At 48.5% G+C, this 12,718-nt stretch overlaps 1 protein-coding gene across 6 annotated transcripts in view; it reads right to left on the bottom strand.

Moving 5' to 3' along the window:
* Positions 1–2,609: 2,609 nt before the first annotated feature.
* CREBBP (CREB binding lysine acetyltransferase) overlaps positions 2,610–12,718 on the bottom strand; it is a 96,373-nt gene continuing 86,264 nt past the window's right edge. For 4 of the 6 annotated variants that reach the window (XM_082292131.1, XM_082292130.1, XM_082292129.1 and 1 more), the window contains exons 28-31: positions 12,198–12,365; positions 8,970–9,131; positions 8,421–8,702; positions 2,610–6,947 (exon numbers count right to left, since the gene is read on the bottom strand). In XM_082292131.1, the coding sequence (XP_082148257.1) occupies positions 4,779–6,947; positions 8,421–8,702; positions 8,970–9,131; positions 12,198–12,365 (2,781 nt within the window). In that variant the 3' untranslated portion in view covers positions 2,610–4,778. The remainder of the gene's footprint in view (positions 6,948–8,420; positions 8,703–8,969; positions 9,132–12,197; positions 12,366–12,718) is intronic. The other 2 variants (XM_082292132.1, XM_082292133.1) reach the window with 1 other exon arrangement.

The raw sequence follows: 12,718 nt of genomic DNA on the forward strand, positions 1-12,718 counted from the left end.
GCTCGGTTCCCTCACGGCCCTGCCTGGGTCCCCTCACAGGGGCGTTTCCAGGGCTCTGCCAGGAGGTCGGACGCCAAGCCCAGGACACCGTTTCCAAACCGCTCCTGTTTTGATGGTTAAAATCCCGTTCGTGTTTTTGAGGACTTGTTAGGAAAGGGAGTCACACACAGGTTACAAACCGACTTTCCTCTCCCTGTGGAGACACCCCTGCGGGTGTCTCACAGTGAATGACCTCAGGAGCCCATTCCACGAGATAGGCTGCGGCAGCAGCTCGGCAGTCGGAGCTGGCAGAGCTCGGTGCACCGTGGCTCTCCCAGTTTCCCCACGGAGGGGGCTGAGGGCCGAGGAAAAGCTGTGCTGGGCTGGGAGCAGTCCTCCGGAAGCCCCTGTGTGCTACACCTTGGCCGGGCACCCTGCTCGACTCTGGGCCAATTGCTTAACATCTCATTGTGGCATTTGTCTGAAAACTCATCTCTCGGGGCTGTTTGAGTGTAGATCATCGAGATCTAAGGGGCTGAGGTACTGGAGAAAGGCTTTAGACGGGATACGGGTGAGCGAGGAAATGAACCACTCTGTCGAGACCCGAACTTGGAATGTGCGTGAGAGCAGAGCCTCTCGATGAACACCACCACAGCCAAAAATAAAAGATGGAGCAGGTCTCTTTCGGTAAGCACTAACCACTTCCAGACTGATGAGCTTTCAGGAGGGAACCGTGCCCACCGAACAGAGCCAGCTTTGTAACCCCAGGCCCCGGGGAGCTCGCTGGAAAGCTCCGTGTGCAATTCACTCGTGCTTGCAGCTGATCTTTTGGGACTACGCCGAGCCGAGTGTTGTTTTGGAGGTTCACATCTAAGGTTTGTGAGGCACTCGACGTTATGGATTAGGTGCAACAAACCCAGCACGAGCCTTTGCATCACTCCGACACCCTTCTGCTGGCTGCATTTCCACCTGGAACCAACTCCAGCCCTTCATCGAGATTCCCTGTGCTACAGCCAAAACCAAAATGACTTCTGAGCCAGTTGCAAACACTTCCTTCTTGCTGTGCTCACTGCTACCTCCCGCTGACCCCACGGCACTCCCGAGAGCGACGCTGTACCAGAGCTCTTGTACCTGCTGTGAAACACCTGAATCCTCCTCCTACCTCACCCTGGGTGTGCTCTGACCATTAGCCATGAAATGTGCTCCTGCAGGGCTCGCACGGGATCTGATACAGATCCTCCCCTCTGTCCAGGCTCGTTTTAATTATCCGGGGATTGGCTCCAACGTGCTTCAATCACTGTCCTGGCAGCGTCCTGCTCTGCATTTTAAATTCCCGCCTGTGGAAAAGCGCAGGGAAGGACAGATTGCCCTGCACAGCAACCTCTGTGGTGTTCCCCCAGCTCCCAGCTCCAGGGTGGCTGCTCCATCTTCCCTGCACTGGAAGAACCATGGGCTGCAATCTGCTTTGGGAGAAGCACCCGACGCACATCCAGATCACCCTGTAAGCCATGAACTGCTGTCACTGCTATGCGCTGCCACCGGCTAGAAGGGACAACATCTACTGCTGCCTTTTGACAGTGACCGAGGGGGGACTGTCCCAGCCTATTTGGCAAGAGGGCTCCTCTTCCTCGCCCCTTTGCTCTAATGCATCCGGAAGATGGAGCGGGGAGCACGCACAAGTGCTGTGGGGAGATCTCTGTCCTGGTGGGACAGGGATGAGCCAAGAGGGGAAGCCCAGCTGTGCAGGTAGCAAGAGGGAAAGCTCCCAGCCTGCGGCAGCAGCGGCGGCGGGAGGCAGGAGCCAGCAGTAGAGTGGAGCAGGGTGGGCAGCCCGGGAAAAGAGCAGAGAACCATCGCTGCAGCTCGACGTTCAGATTTAAGCACCTTCTTCCGCTCCAGAATTCACTGAGGGGAAGGTCTTACCCACCCTCTTCGGTAGTAGAGCTCCTGCACCAAACTCCAGTGCACTCTTGCCTTATAAATTCCCATGTTTCTGGGATGCTGTTCCTTACTGACCGTACCTCCCCATCAAACAGACAAGGACTTGGAAAAGCCATGCCCATCCAGGCTCAGATACACTGACTTTCCTATCAACGCTCACAGGAGACTGGAGTGAAGCTCCACCGAGGCTCTAGGACAGCACGCCCAGCCCCTCCTCAGGTTTAATTTCAGCTCTGCACTCCCCTTCTCTTCCTGGTAAAACACCTGCTCTTACCTAATACACCTGTGGGTATCGGATCTACATCGATCCCTTGGCTCTGTGATCTCGCCACACTTCAGGTTGTACTTAAAAAATATTCCAGTATTTGCTTCCCATCCGTTGTTTTTTCCACTCTTCCCCAGAAATAGGCACCCAAGCGAGCTGCAGCCTGGGCCACACCAGCTCTGTGCTCCAAACAGGACTCAGCTTATCCAAATCCGGCAGCGGTGCCGATGCCTTTAAAATGGAGGCTACTTAGAGGAATTAAGTGAGATTGAGTGCAGTTATCTTAACCTCGGGCGTCAGGCTCCGCTGATCCTCGCGGGCACCAGCCAAGTGGAACCATCCTTTAATCCAAGCAGTTTTACCAGCTTTTATTAGAAACACCAGCACATTTCAAGTTTCCTCTTTTTGATCACAAATATAGTATTTTTCCTCTTTTTAAGTACACAGCATGAGACACAGCATCAGGGCTTCCATCTTTTTTTTTTTTCTGTTTGTTTTTTTTTTTTTTTTTTACAGCAATTTCTTTTGGACAAGCTTTGGGTTTAGTGTTCACTGACCTCACCCCAGCCCCAAATTTTGACATCTTGAATTGCTGAAGACAATTGCGTGGGCAGATGAATCCGATGGTACTGAAAAAGGTACAATAGTTAAAAGTTTGCAAGTAAAAGTTGAAGCAGAGACCCTCTCCAGTTAAAAAGGATGAAGTGGCGCCGCAGCCACAATTTTCACAGTACGGGGACAAAAGCTGAGATAAAGATTTGCTCTTCTCCCCCCCGTCCTCCCCCACCAGTGTCCCGATAAAAACGTTAAGGCTGGAGGAAGCGCTAACTGGATGTGGAAAGCCACGTGTGCCCCGTGCTCCCCGGGATACCGTGCTGGGTTCGCTGCACAGCCCGTGCCAGGCGCATGGAACAGAGAAGCCTCGAGGTCTGAGGGATGGCGGTTTAGGCTCGTCGTGGTTTGAGCTCACACCTACGCTGGGAAGTTTTCCCTGGACTTTTTAACTCCGAGAAAGCAATTCACTGAGGGGAGGAGGAGTGAGTATCCCAGGGACATGAGGGCATGGTGACAGGATATTAAAGGGAACATGTACATGATTTGTTATTTTTTATTCCACAGAAAACCCTCAAATCTAGACTCAGAGTTAACAGCAGAAAAATAGTGTTAAAGTCAATAGGTTCATATTTTACTGTAGACTAAATAAATTAGCCTAGAATTAACTCAATACTCTCTATTTTCCTTTCATTGGTGATCCTTCTCTAAATTAATGCAGTTTTTAAAAAGCAACGGCTATTAATAATTTATTCCAGTTAACCCTTATGGATGAACACCTGCGAAGAGTCGATGTCTGGGAACCATTCCCCTCTCCTCTCCCTCCCCGAAAAGGAAACAATCACTAAGGGTGTTGTAAAACAGACATGCTACCTACAATATTCCATGGATCGTGCCTCTCCTACCGCTGCCTCTGGCTGCTCCGGGTCATGAGTGAATCGTCATAGCTATGTCTTACAAAGAACATGATCGAAAAAAATATATAAATAAATAAAAACCTTAAACATTCTTACATGGATTTTAAAGAACAGAATACATGTTAAAAACTTCAGTAATTTATATCAATTTTAAGCAATACTTTATATACAATGGAAAAAAGACATGCATAGTCCAAATACAATGTTGAAAACAGCATTTTCATAACAAAAAACCCAAACACTAAGTGTTAATACCATGTACATGGATTCAAGAAGGACCACCCTTTTTGTCTGTTGCACACAGTTTATTTAACAATATGATATTATAAGTAAGAAATGAGTTTTTTTTCTTTTTACCATTCTATACAGTGATTGAATCTTCTTGGATTTTCTTATTTATAGTAATTATAGCGCTTGCATGATTTACACTAGAATTGCTTTCCTCGTTTCAAGTTTCACACAGAAGAAAGAAAGAAAAGAATGTTTCTTCTCTATCCAGATCAGCACGGCCTAAGAGTGATCATCCCTATTTTCATCTAAGACCAGTTTTATCAGAGAAACAAAGCAACAATTTCTACATCTGCAAGACAAGGATTTTGGCGTTGGCCAATGTGTGCAAGAGTCAATTCCTATCTTCCCAGGGGTAATACTTCAAACGCCTGCAGAGTTCACTATAGAAAACAAAAATCTTCCCGCCATGTGTCAAAGTTACCAGGATACGCTATAATGTTGCATTATTTCAGGAAACAGTTTCTGAATATTATTTTTTTTCTTCTTTTAAACGCAAATGTTTAAAGTCTTGAAAATACAAATAAAAAATATGAATATAATGAACTTGTTTTCCCCGTTAAAAAAAAGGTATGAGTCAACAGCAACAAAAAAATAAAAACCAAAAAAACCCACAAAAGAGACCAGATATTTTAACCGCCTGGCTTTAACAAAAAAATATATTCTTTGTATTGTTTTTTTTTTCTTTTTATTTTTAAACAGCAATTAATTCTTCCATCTGTAGGAAGCAGCAGTTCCATCTAGGATTCAAAACAACCCAGATGTCTGAATTTTTCAGTACAAAATATCCAAGAACACGAAAGGAAAGAAGAAACAAAAGTGATGCTCCCATAATGCTACAAACCCTCCACAAATTTCTCTAATGTGTCCCCGGTGGTGTCACCGACCAGAGACAATTCGTTAGACAACGCACTGCGGTTGGGGGTGTTTAGTTGGGGAAGCATTGCACTCTGTTCTGGGTTGCCCAAGTGTCCCTGATCCATGGAGCTAGCCATAGTGACTGCGAGTCCTGGGTGGGGGGAACCAGTCTGGGGAGAGACGTGGTGCGGTGACGGTTGGGGCTGTATCCTGGGTGACGGGCTGGAATGTGGTGGCTGGGACTGGGGACGGGGAGACTGAACAGGCGCTGGGGACCGCACCTGGTTGCTGAGGGAGGTGGCGATCTGCTGGCCAGGGAGATGAGACGCCTGCGGTTGTCCTGAGAGCATGTGCTGCTGTGGGCTCATGGGGTTGGGCTGCCCGGGGGACCCTATCTGTTGCTTCATCTGCTGCTGCTGCAGGATGCGCTGCTGCAGGGCCTGCTGGATGTTGGGAGCGCCGTCCGCCCCCAGGCCGGGCTGGCCCATCTGGTTCAGCTGTCCCATCTGAGCCATCTGTCCCATGGAACTCCCCTGTATGGATAGGTGCTGCTGCATCCGCTGCTGCTGCATGGCTTGGGGGTAACCTCCCGGGCCTTGGGGCTGCTGGAACTGGTTGTGTGCTGCCATCCCTCCTGCCATGCCGGCCCCTCCCTGCTGCTGCTGCTGCTGCTGCTGTTGCTGCAGTAGCTGCCGCCTCAGGATCTCGCGGTACTGTGGGCTCATGTTGGCCATGCTGGGGTTGTGGCTGGGGTTCATGATGTTGATCGCTTGTCCCTGGGGGTTCATAGCTCCGATCCCTTGCTGCTGCGGGGGTACGCTTGGTCTCTGCACTCCGGCTTGCATCGCATTCATGTTCTGCAGTCCCGCCTGCGCATGCATGCCCGGCTGTTGCATGCCGGTCTGCGGCTGCTGCATCCCGGGCTGGGGCTGTATCCCTGCTTGTGGCTGCATCCCGGGCTGATTCGCCACGTATTTGGCTGTTCTTTGCTTTATAAAAGCTGCCATAAGCTGAGGGTTGGATTTAAGGATATTAAGAACCTGCTGTTGCTGCTGTGGAGAACTCGGTGACTTCAAGGTCCTCAGCAAGTCCTGAAGTGCATTGGGGGTGATGCTCCGCGGCGGCTGCTGCACGCCCGGCATCCTGGGCCCGGCCACGGCTTGCGGCGTCGCCATCGGCATCACCGGTCTGGCCATTCCCGGCTGCATCGGCTGCTGCTGCGGCATCGGCGGCGACTGCCACTGCCCGGGCTGCATGTTGGACATCACGGGGCCGCTCACAGGGTTGGGCCGGGGTACATTCATGCTGACTTGCGGCATCTGGTTCACCGAGCCCACCGTGGGGTTCACGAGTCCCGGGCGGCTGGGAGGCAAACCATTGTTCATGTTGTTGACCCTGTAGAGCTGCTGCTGCTGCTGGGCAGCCTCTCTCTCGATCTGCCGAGCCGCTTCCACGGCGGCCGGTGGCGGCTGAGCCGGAGGCGGCGGCACAGAAACTGGGTTTGCGGGTTTTCCTGTCGAGACAGTAGTGGGGGGCTGAGTTCTGGACACACTGGGAAAGCCAGCCGGTGACATACTTACAGGGGAGGGCTGGGGCTGGGGAGCAGGCTGCGGTGTTTGCGGTGTACTTGGCTGCTGCGTAGGGGTACCAGGCGTTGCTGAGGTAGGAGAAGGCAAACTTTGCTGAGGCACGTTTCGGGTGTTCATGGTAGCCATCCTTCTGCGCATGAGCTGAGCCTGCTGCAGGCGGTGCTGGATCTGCTGCTGTCGGAGCTTGTGTTTGATATTGAGACAGAATGGCACGGGGCATTTGTTCTCTTGGCAGTGTTTGGCATGGTAGCAGCAAAGAGCTATGAGCTGTTTGCACACTGGACAGCCACCGTTGGTCTTGCGCTTGCAGCCCTTGGTGTGCTGGACAACCCGTTTCATCTTCTGGCAGGATGGCAAGGAGCAGTTTGCGTTGCGGCACTGGCAGGCGTGGACGAGGGACTGGATGCAGCGCTGGATGCTCAGCCGTCGCGACTCCTGGGGGCTCTTGGACTGCTGCTCTCCTTGGTTGTTGCTCTCATCATCCAGACCCAGGCCCCACTTAACCATCTTGTGGTCATGGCTCTTAGTGTTGTAGCAGTTGATGCAGAGGTCGTAGTCCTGCAAGAGAAGAAAACCCAGAGCTCAGCTGCTGACAGGGCATGAACCACACAGGCAGAAAAAGCGGGGTGGTGCCAGGGGAGCAGCGCTAGGCCCCTGTGCAGGCACATGCTGGGTGTTTGGGGGTACAACCACGCAGAGCACAAGCAGGATGACAGTCACACACTGTCAACAGCTGCCACTTCAACTCACACCTGCACTCAGCCAGGGAATGGCTGCACAGCCTGTCCTGGCAGTGGGCTTTGGAGCAGGGAGGGCAGCAGCCTCAGCAAAGCCAGCTTGCAATCACAGCTCTTCACTGTGGCAGGAAACAATGCACTGGGGCTGTCACTGTGTCCTTTTGTTACATGAAAAAGTCTTGCAGAATTTTTTTTTTAAATTTTCCCTTTTGCTGACATTAACTGTTTATTTTTCTGTGATGCCAACACCTCCAACTAGTGAGATAAATCTATGGTCACTGCCTAAAATGTAGGGTCTGGATCTCCATTTATCTATCCTTAGTGTAATTACTGACTAATAATTACTACCCTTAAATATGTACTCTTAAAAATCTCTAAACAAGAGCGAGTTTCATGCTAAGGCAGACACTTACCTGGAAACCCCCACATTTTTGCTGCCCTGGCCCTTTTTTGGCTGGAGGAAGGGCACCCCCTTACACAGAGTTACCCAGAGGCAGCCTAAAGGCCCTACCTCCTTCCACCACCTAATTCCCGCATGTGTCCAATCCGTGTCTTGCAGCCTCGCCTCAAGAAGCTCTGCTCAATGCTTTCCTCAGAGGAATTAATTAAGACCCTTCCCCCACAAACCTGGCAATAACTTGCAGTGTAAAAATGAGGCTGCACTTACTCAAACTTCTTTTGTTCAGCTACAGCCAGAGGTGAACACAAGCCCTCCAACAAGCCTCAAGCATACTGGTACAGCCCCATGGATAACTGCTCTCTAACACAGGTCCTAAAATTTGTGCAATCTGGTCCAGAGGAAGGTGTCCCTGCCCATTGCAGAGGGGTGGAACAAAATGGTCTTTGAGGTCCCTTCCAACCTAAACCATTCTAACATCCATGATTCTTTAAAATTAAACTAAAAACTTGTCTATGCAGAGGAGCAGTAGCAGAATAGAGAGTGCAGCAGGAGCCATCCCAGAGCACTGCTGTTTTCCATGTTGAGCAACTGAAGTCACTTTTTCTAGAAGAAGAGGCACGCACCTCTTCTACCCACATGGCAGTCACCTCCCCTTAAGGCTTAGCAGCCCTTTACCAGAATAGTTCATTAATTTGGAGGAACTTTGGGCAATATCAAAAAAAACCCATCAAACTCAGCTGCAGGACAAGGGGGGGCCGAGTTCTGAGGGGCCCTCACATCCCTTGCACACAGTGCAATGCCCCCTCTGCCCCACACATCCCTCTCACAGTGCAATGCCCCCTCTGCCCCACACATCCCTCTCACAGTGCAATGCCCCCTCTGCCCCACACGTACCTCGCACACAGTGCAATGCCACCTGGTCTCCACGTGGTGCTTGCACTCATTGCACGTGTAGACGAAGCGATCCTGCCCCTGGGTGTGCAGCTCCACCAGCATGCACAGCGTGGACCACTTGGATCGGCGCAGGGAGGAGAATTCCCAGTGCTTATCTCTGGCTAAGGTGAGGAAGGCGTCTCGCCCATCCATCAGATCACAGCTCAGCAACGGGTCTGGGTCCACAATGGGGTGCAGAGTGTTAATCACAGGCCCGGCATGTAAATGAATCACAAAAAAGACCTGCAGATAAATGGGGAAGAAATAAAAGGCAACGAGGTCAGGTAATGTTGCAGGAAGGAGCTCGTGCTCTCTGCAGTGATGGTGTGCTACAAACCTTATCTAATTAACTTAGTTTAGGCTAATCTCTTCCAATATGTTGTTATGCAACAGAAACATTCCTAGCCCAACCAAAGGGTTTACTCCTCCTGATTTTTCAGTTCTGAATATCACTGTGCCTGCATTTACAGGAATAAACCCTTCTCTCTTTACAGCAGATTTCCACAGTACCTCTTTATGCTTCTCCATGGTGGCATAGAGCTTCTGAGACAGGTCATTGGACACGTTTGGCATGCTGGGCTTCTTCTTGTTAGCTCTGCTGATGCTGCTCTTATTCTTGTTGGTTTTTTTGTTGTTCTTTTTCTTGGCATTCTTGCTGTCACCCTGGCTCCCCTGCAATAAAGGCACGGGAAAGATGTTACACTTTGGAGAGCTCTCTCCCATTCACTGGGCTCACAGTGACACACTTCTGCTGTCAGGAATAGAACTTTGTTCCAATGCCTGCAAATCAGCCCTCCTGTGTTAAATATATCCTATCTTCCAGGAAAAATCAAAAGCCAAACTGGCAGGCAAACAAATCCAAACACTGTTTAAAAATAGACTTTTAAAGTATGTATACATTAAAAAATTCCCATTTTACACTGATTATTTTTCCTTCTCAAACATCACATTTCAGCTTCCACTGCTTTAGATCTTGCAGCTGATGATAAAATGACACAAATAATATGGACTTAGAATTCCAGGAGTGCAGTACTTTGCTTTGCTGTGCATTTGGTGTGCCACATACTTGCCTGAGCTCTGATTTAATGTTTTTTTTTACTGAACAGATTTAGGGCTAGGACACAGATAAGAACATGCAGGATTTGAACTGAAACCAACAAAACACATTATTCTCCATCCTGCAGGCTTCCAGCTGCACATGCAACTCCCAAAAAAATAATCTCCAAAACTTCCACTTGTGCCCAAGTTACAACACAGACCACAGTGGCCATACACTGAATGTTAGATGTAAGTAGAGAGAGTGAAAATAGCAGATGATGCTATTTAGATGACCTGAAAAAACAGAAATAACTTTTAGAGTTCTCAGGTCCTTAAAAAAATCAAAACCCAAGCCCTCAGCAGGGAGGGCTCAGGAAAAACCCCTCTCCAACTTCTAGAATGTTGGTCACCATAAAATTAAAAATAAGATACTGAAATACTTGGATATAAATATAAATATATACACATATGGAAGCAAGTTCCACGAACAGTATGTACAAGCAAACACAGGATTTATCCACAGGCATATTTATTCGAGGAAAACAAAAATATTCCAACTGCAGGAAGCAATTCTATTTATAGACTGCTGCCATCCTTCCATTCCATTAATTAGGCCTGGACAGGAATTCCCTGTCAACTCCTGGGTTCTCTCCAACTAATTTTGTGGATTTTTTGACCAAACCTGTTTGGAAATTAAAATGAGACTATTCTACAGGAAACCAGACAGAGCTCTAAGTGACTTGGAGTGAGCTGTTTTATGTTCCCACCTTGACTGCCTCCAGGTTTCCTACCACTGATGGAATTGGAGCCTGCCCTCCTTTGCCTCCACATCCTAAAGCACCAACTGAGATCTTAAAATTTAAACACCAAAAGGAAGAACAGACTGAAACTTATCAAACAAACCAAGTCTAAGTTTTCTTTCTACTCCACCTTTAGCAAGTTTCTATTTGGTGAACTGTACAAAGTATTCCAAGCTGTTTTAAGAAGTTGTAGGGTTGTGCTTGTACCATTTCATTCTGACATTCAGCCAGATCAGCAGAGATGCTGACGGATGGCTCCTGGGGGAGCCTCACCCCTTCAGAACCTTTGCCAAGAATTCTGAATATTTCCCACCTCTTCACACTCCCTTTGACTGATACCTGCAGCACATGTTGACTTTTAGGGAGCTTTCTCTTCACATATACAAAGTTTAGGATGAAGAATTTAAGACAGACAGATTCTGTGCCACTCCAGTACCAAGATCCACGTGGTGCTTGTACCCATGGAGATCCCCATTGCTGGGCAGTTTCCTCCATGAAGTGACCCAGTTTAGGTGTCTGCATTGGGGAAGTTCTCATGCTTTTAAATGTGCTACTTCTCCTGAACCAAGTGGCAAAGACCCCACTGTCCCATGCTTGGATGACACCTCAGCAACCCGGGTGCAGGTTTTGTCCCCCTGCTGCCCCAGGCATTAAGTGGGAGCACAGGGATGCTCCCAGCCAAGGCTGCATCATCTCATTTTAGGCCACAACTTGTCTGAGTTCACAGTTAATTGCTCTGGGCTTTTTCAAACACCTTTTTTCCCCTCCTAGATGCAGAGTAAATGCTCACACCAGTGTTTTCCCTGATTGACTGGAAGTGAACCTGTTAGCAAGAGAGGGCTGCAGCCCAATTCCAAGCCTTGTCTTCCACTTCTTTTTATACAGCAGTGTTTGTTGAACTATCTCAATATTCAAAGTTACATTCAGAAGGAACAAAGTGAAAGCTTTTTGTAACTTCTTGGTTCCATGAAAACATAGCCACAAACTGTATTAACTTTGCAAGAGCTGCTAAGGTTTAACAGAAGGAACTTTGTGACATCACAAAATTGATGGATTAAGGTCCATCCCTCCACATCAATCCCATGTAACACAGACTGAAGGCAAACAGTCACAGCACCTAAGCTGAAGGGGGGCTTTTCCCAGGTAAAGCTTTTGATTCTACCTCAATCTGTGAGACTTCAGATTGTCCTACAACATTTATTTTCAAAACATCTTGCTGCATATCTCAAGTAAAAGGGAGAGTACCAACGTACTGAGACCATTTGGTTGCAGATAAAATCAAGACAGAAATAAAAACGAATGATGATATTCTGTCCAGGGCCCTGAAAAACCTGGGTTTTAGGGTTTGTTTTTTTTTTGTTGGCTTGGTTGGTTTTTATAGACAAAGAGAGAATGTTGGTGAAGGAACAGCACCATCAGGATCAACATTTCCCACCAACGCAAAGCCTGCAATAAACACTTTTAAATTTCAGCCCTTTACTGTTGCAAATGACTACAAGTACCTGTGCTTAAATAACAGCCACATTTCATTCAGCTTTGAAAAATCCAGCACCTTTCAAAATGCAAATACTGGAGGTGCTTTGCAGAGGTGTGAACCAGAAGCTCAGCCAAATGACTGTAAGCAAATGTAGCATGGCAAAAGCAGCTTAACACATTTCTCTGAGAAGAGAGATGCTGAACTGACATAAGTGACTTCTGAGTCTGTTAAAAAAACCCAAACCAAGCCATCAGTAGATTTGTTAACCAAGAAGAAAAACAGAAATGCAGTTAAAGGGCCCCCTGATTTCACATCTGCTGTAAATGACCTTTTCTAGTTTACTGCATGTGACCTCTCTGAATTAAAGCATTAATTATCAGCTTTGTGAGCTAAGGGAAAATACAGCCCATAAAGTTAACCCACCTCTGTTGTTTCACTAGCTGCAGTGCTCTCCTCCTTCTTCCTCTCCTCCTCCTCCTGCTCCAACTCCTTAATGCTTTCCTCCAGCACGTTGGGCCAGAAATCACCTTCAAAGTAAGGCAGCTCCTTGGCACTGGTCAGCCTGTCCTCGGTTGCTTGTTTGAAGATGTCCTGTTGAGCACATCACACCAGAGCAGGAATAAATAAATGAAGATCACTTAAGAGAGGGAGAGGAGAACCAGAGACACGACCCAGAGCTGCACTGAACAGCTGGGCCTCACTCACAGCCCTGGGCTGCTCCTGCCAGGTCTCTTTTTCTGGGGGCAGCCCCAGATGCAGCCTGGCAATACAGGCACAGCCCCACTCCCTGTTCCATCTGAGGGTCAGTGCTGAGGCTCTCCTGACCCCCATCATGCTATCAGTTCATGTTCCTGACATAATGGGAGATACAAAATCTGGAAAATGCAAGAAACCCCTCCCGGGTTTCAAAACCCTCTTATTAGGAGACCCAGATTTCCCAGCTC

This window comes from Coloeus monedula (genome assembly GCF_965178545.1).
Source record: "Coloeus monedula genome assembly, chromosome: 16".
Taxonomy (NCBI): domain Eukaryota; kingdom Metazoa; phylum Chordata; class Aves; order Passeriformes; family Corvidae; genus Coloeus; species Coloeus monedula.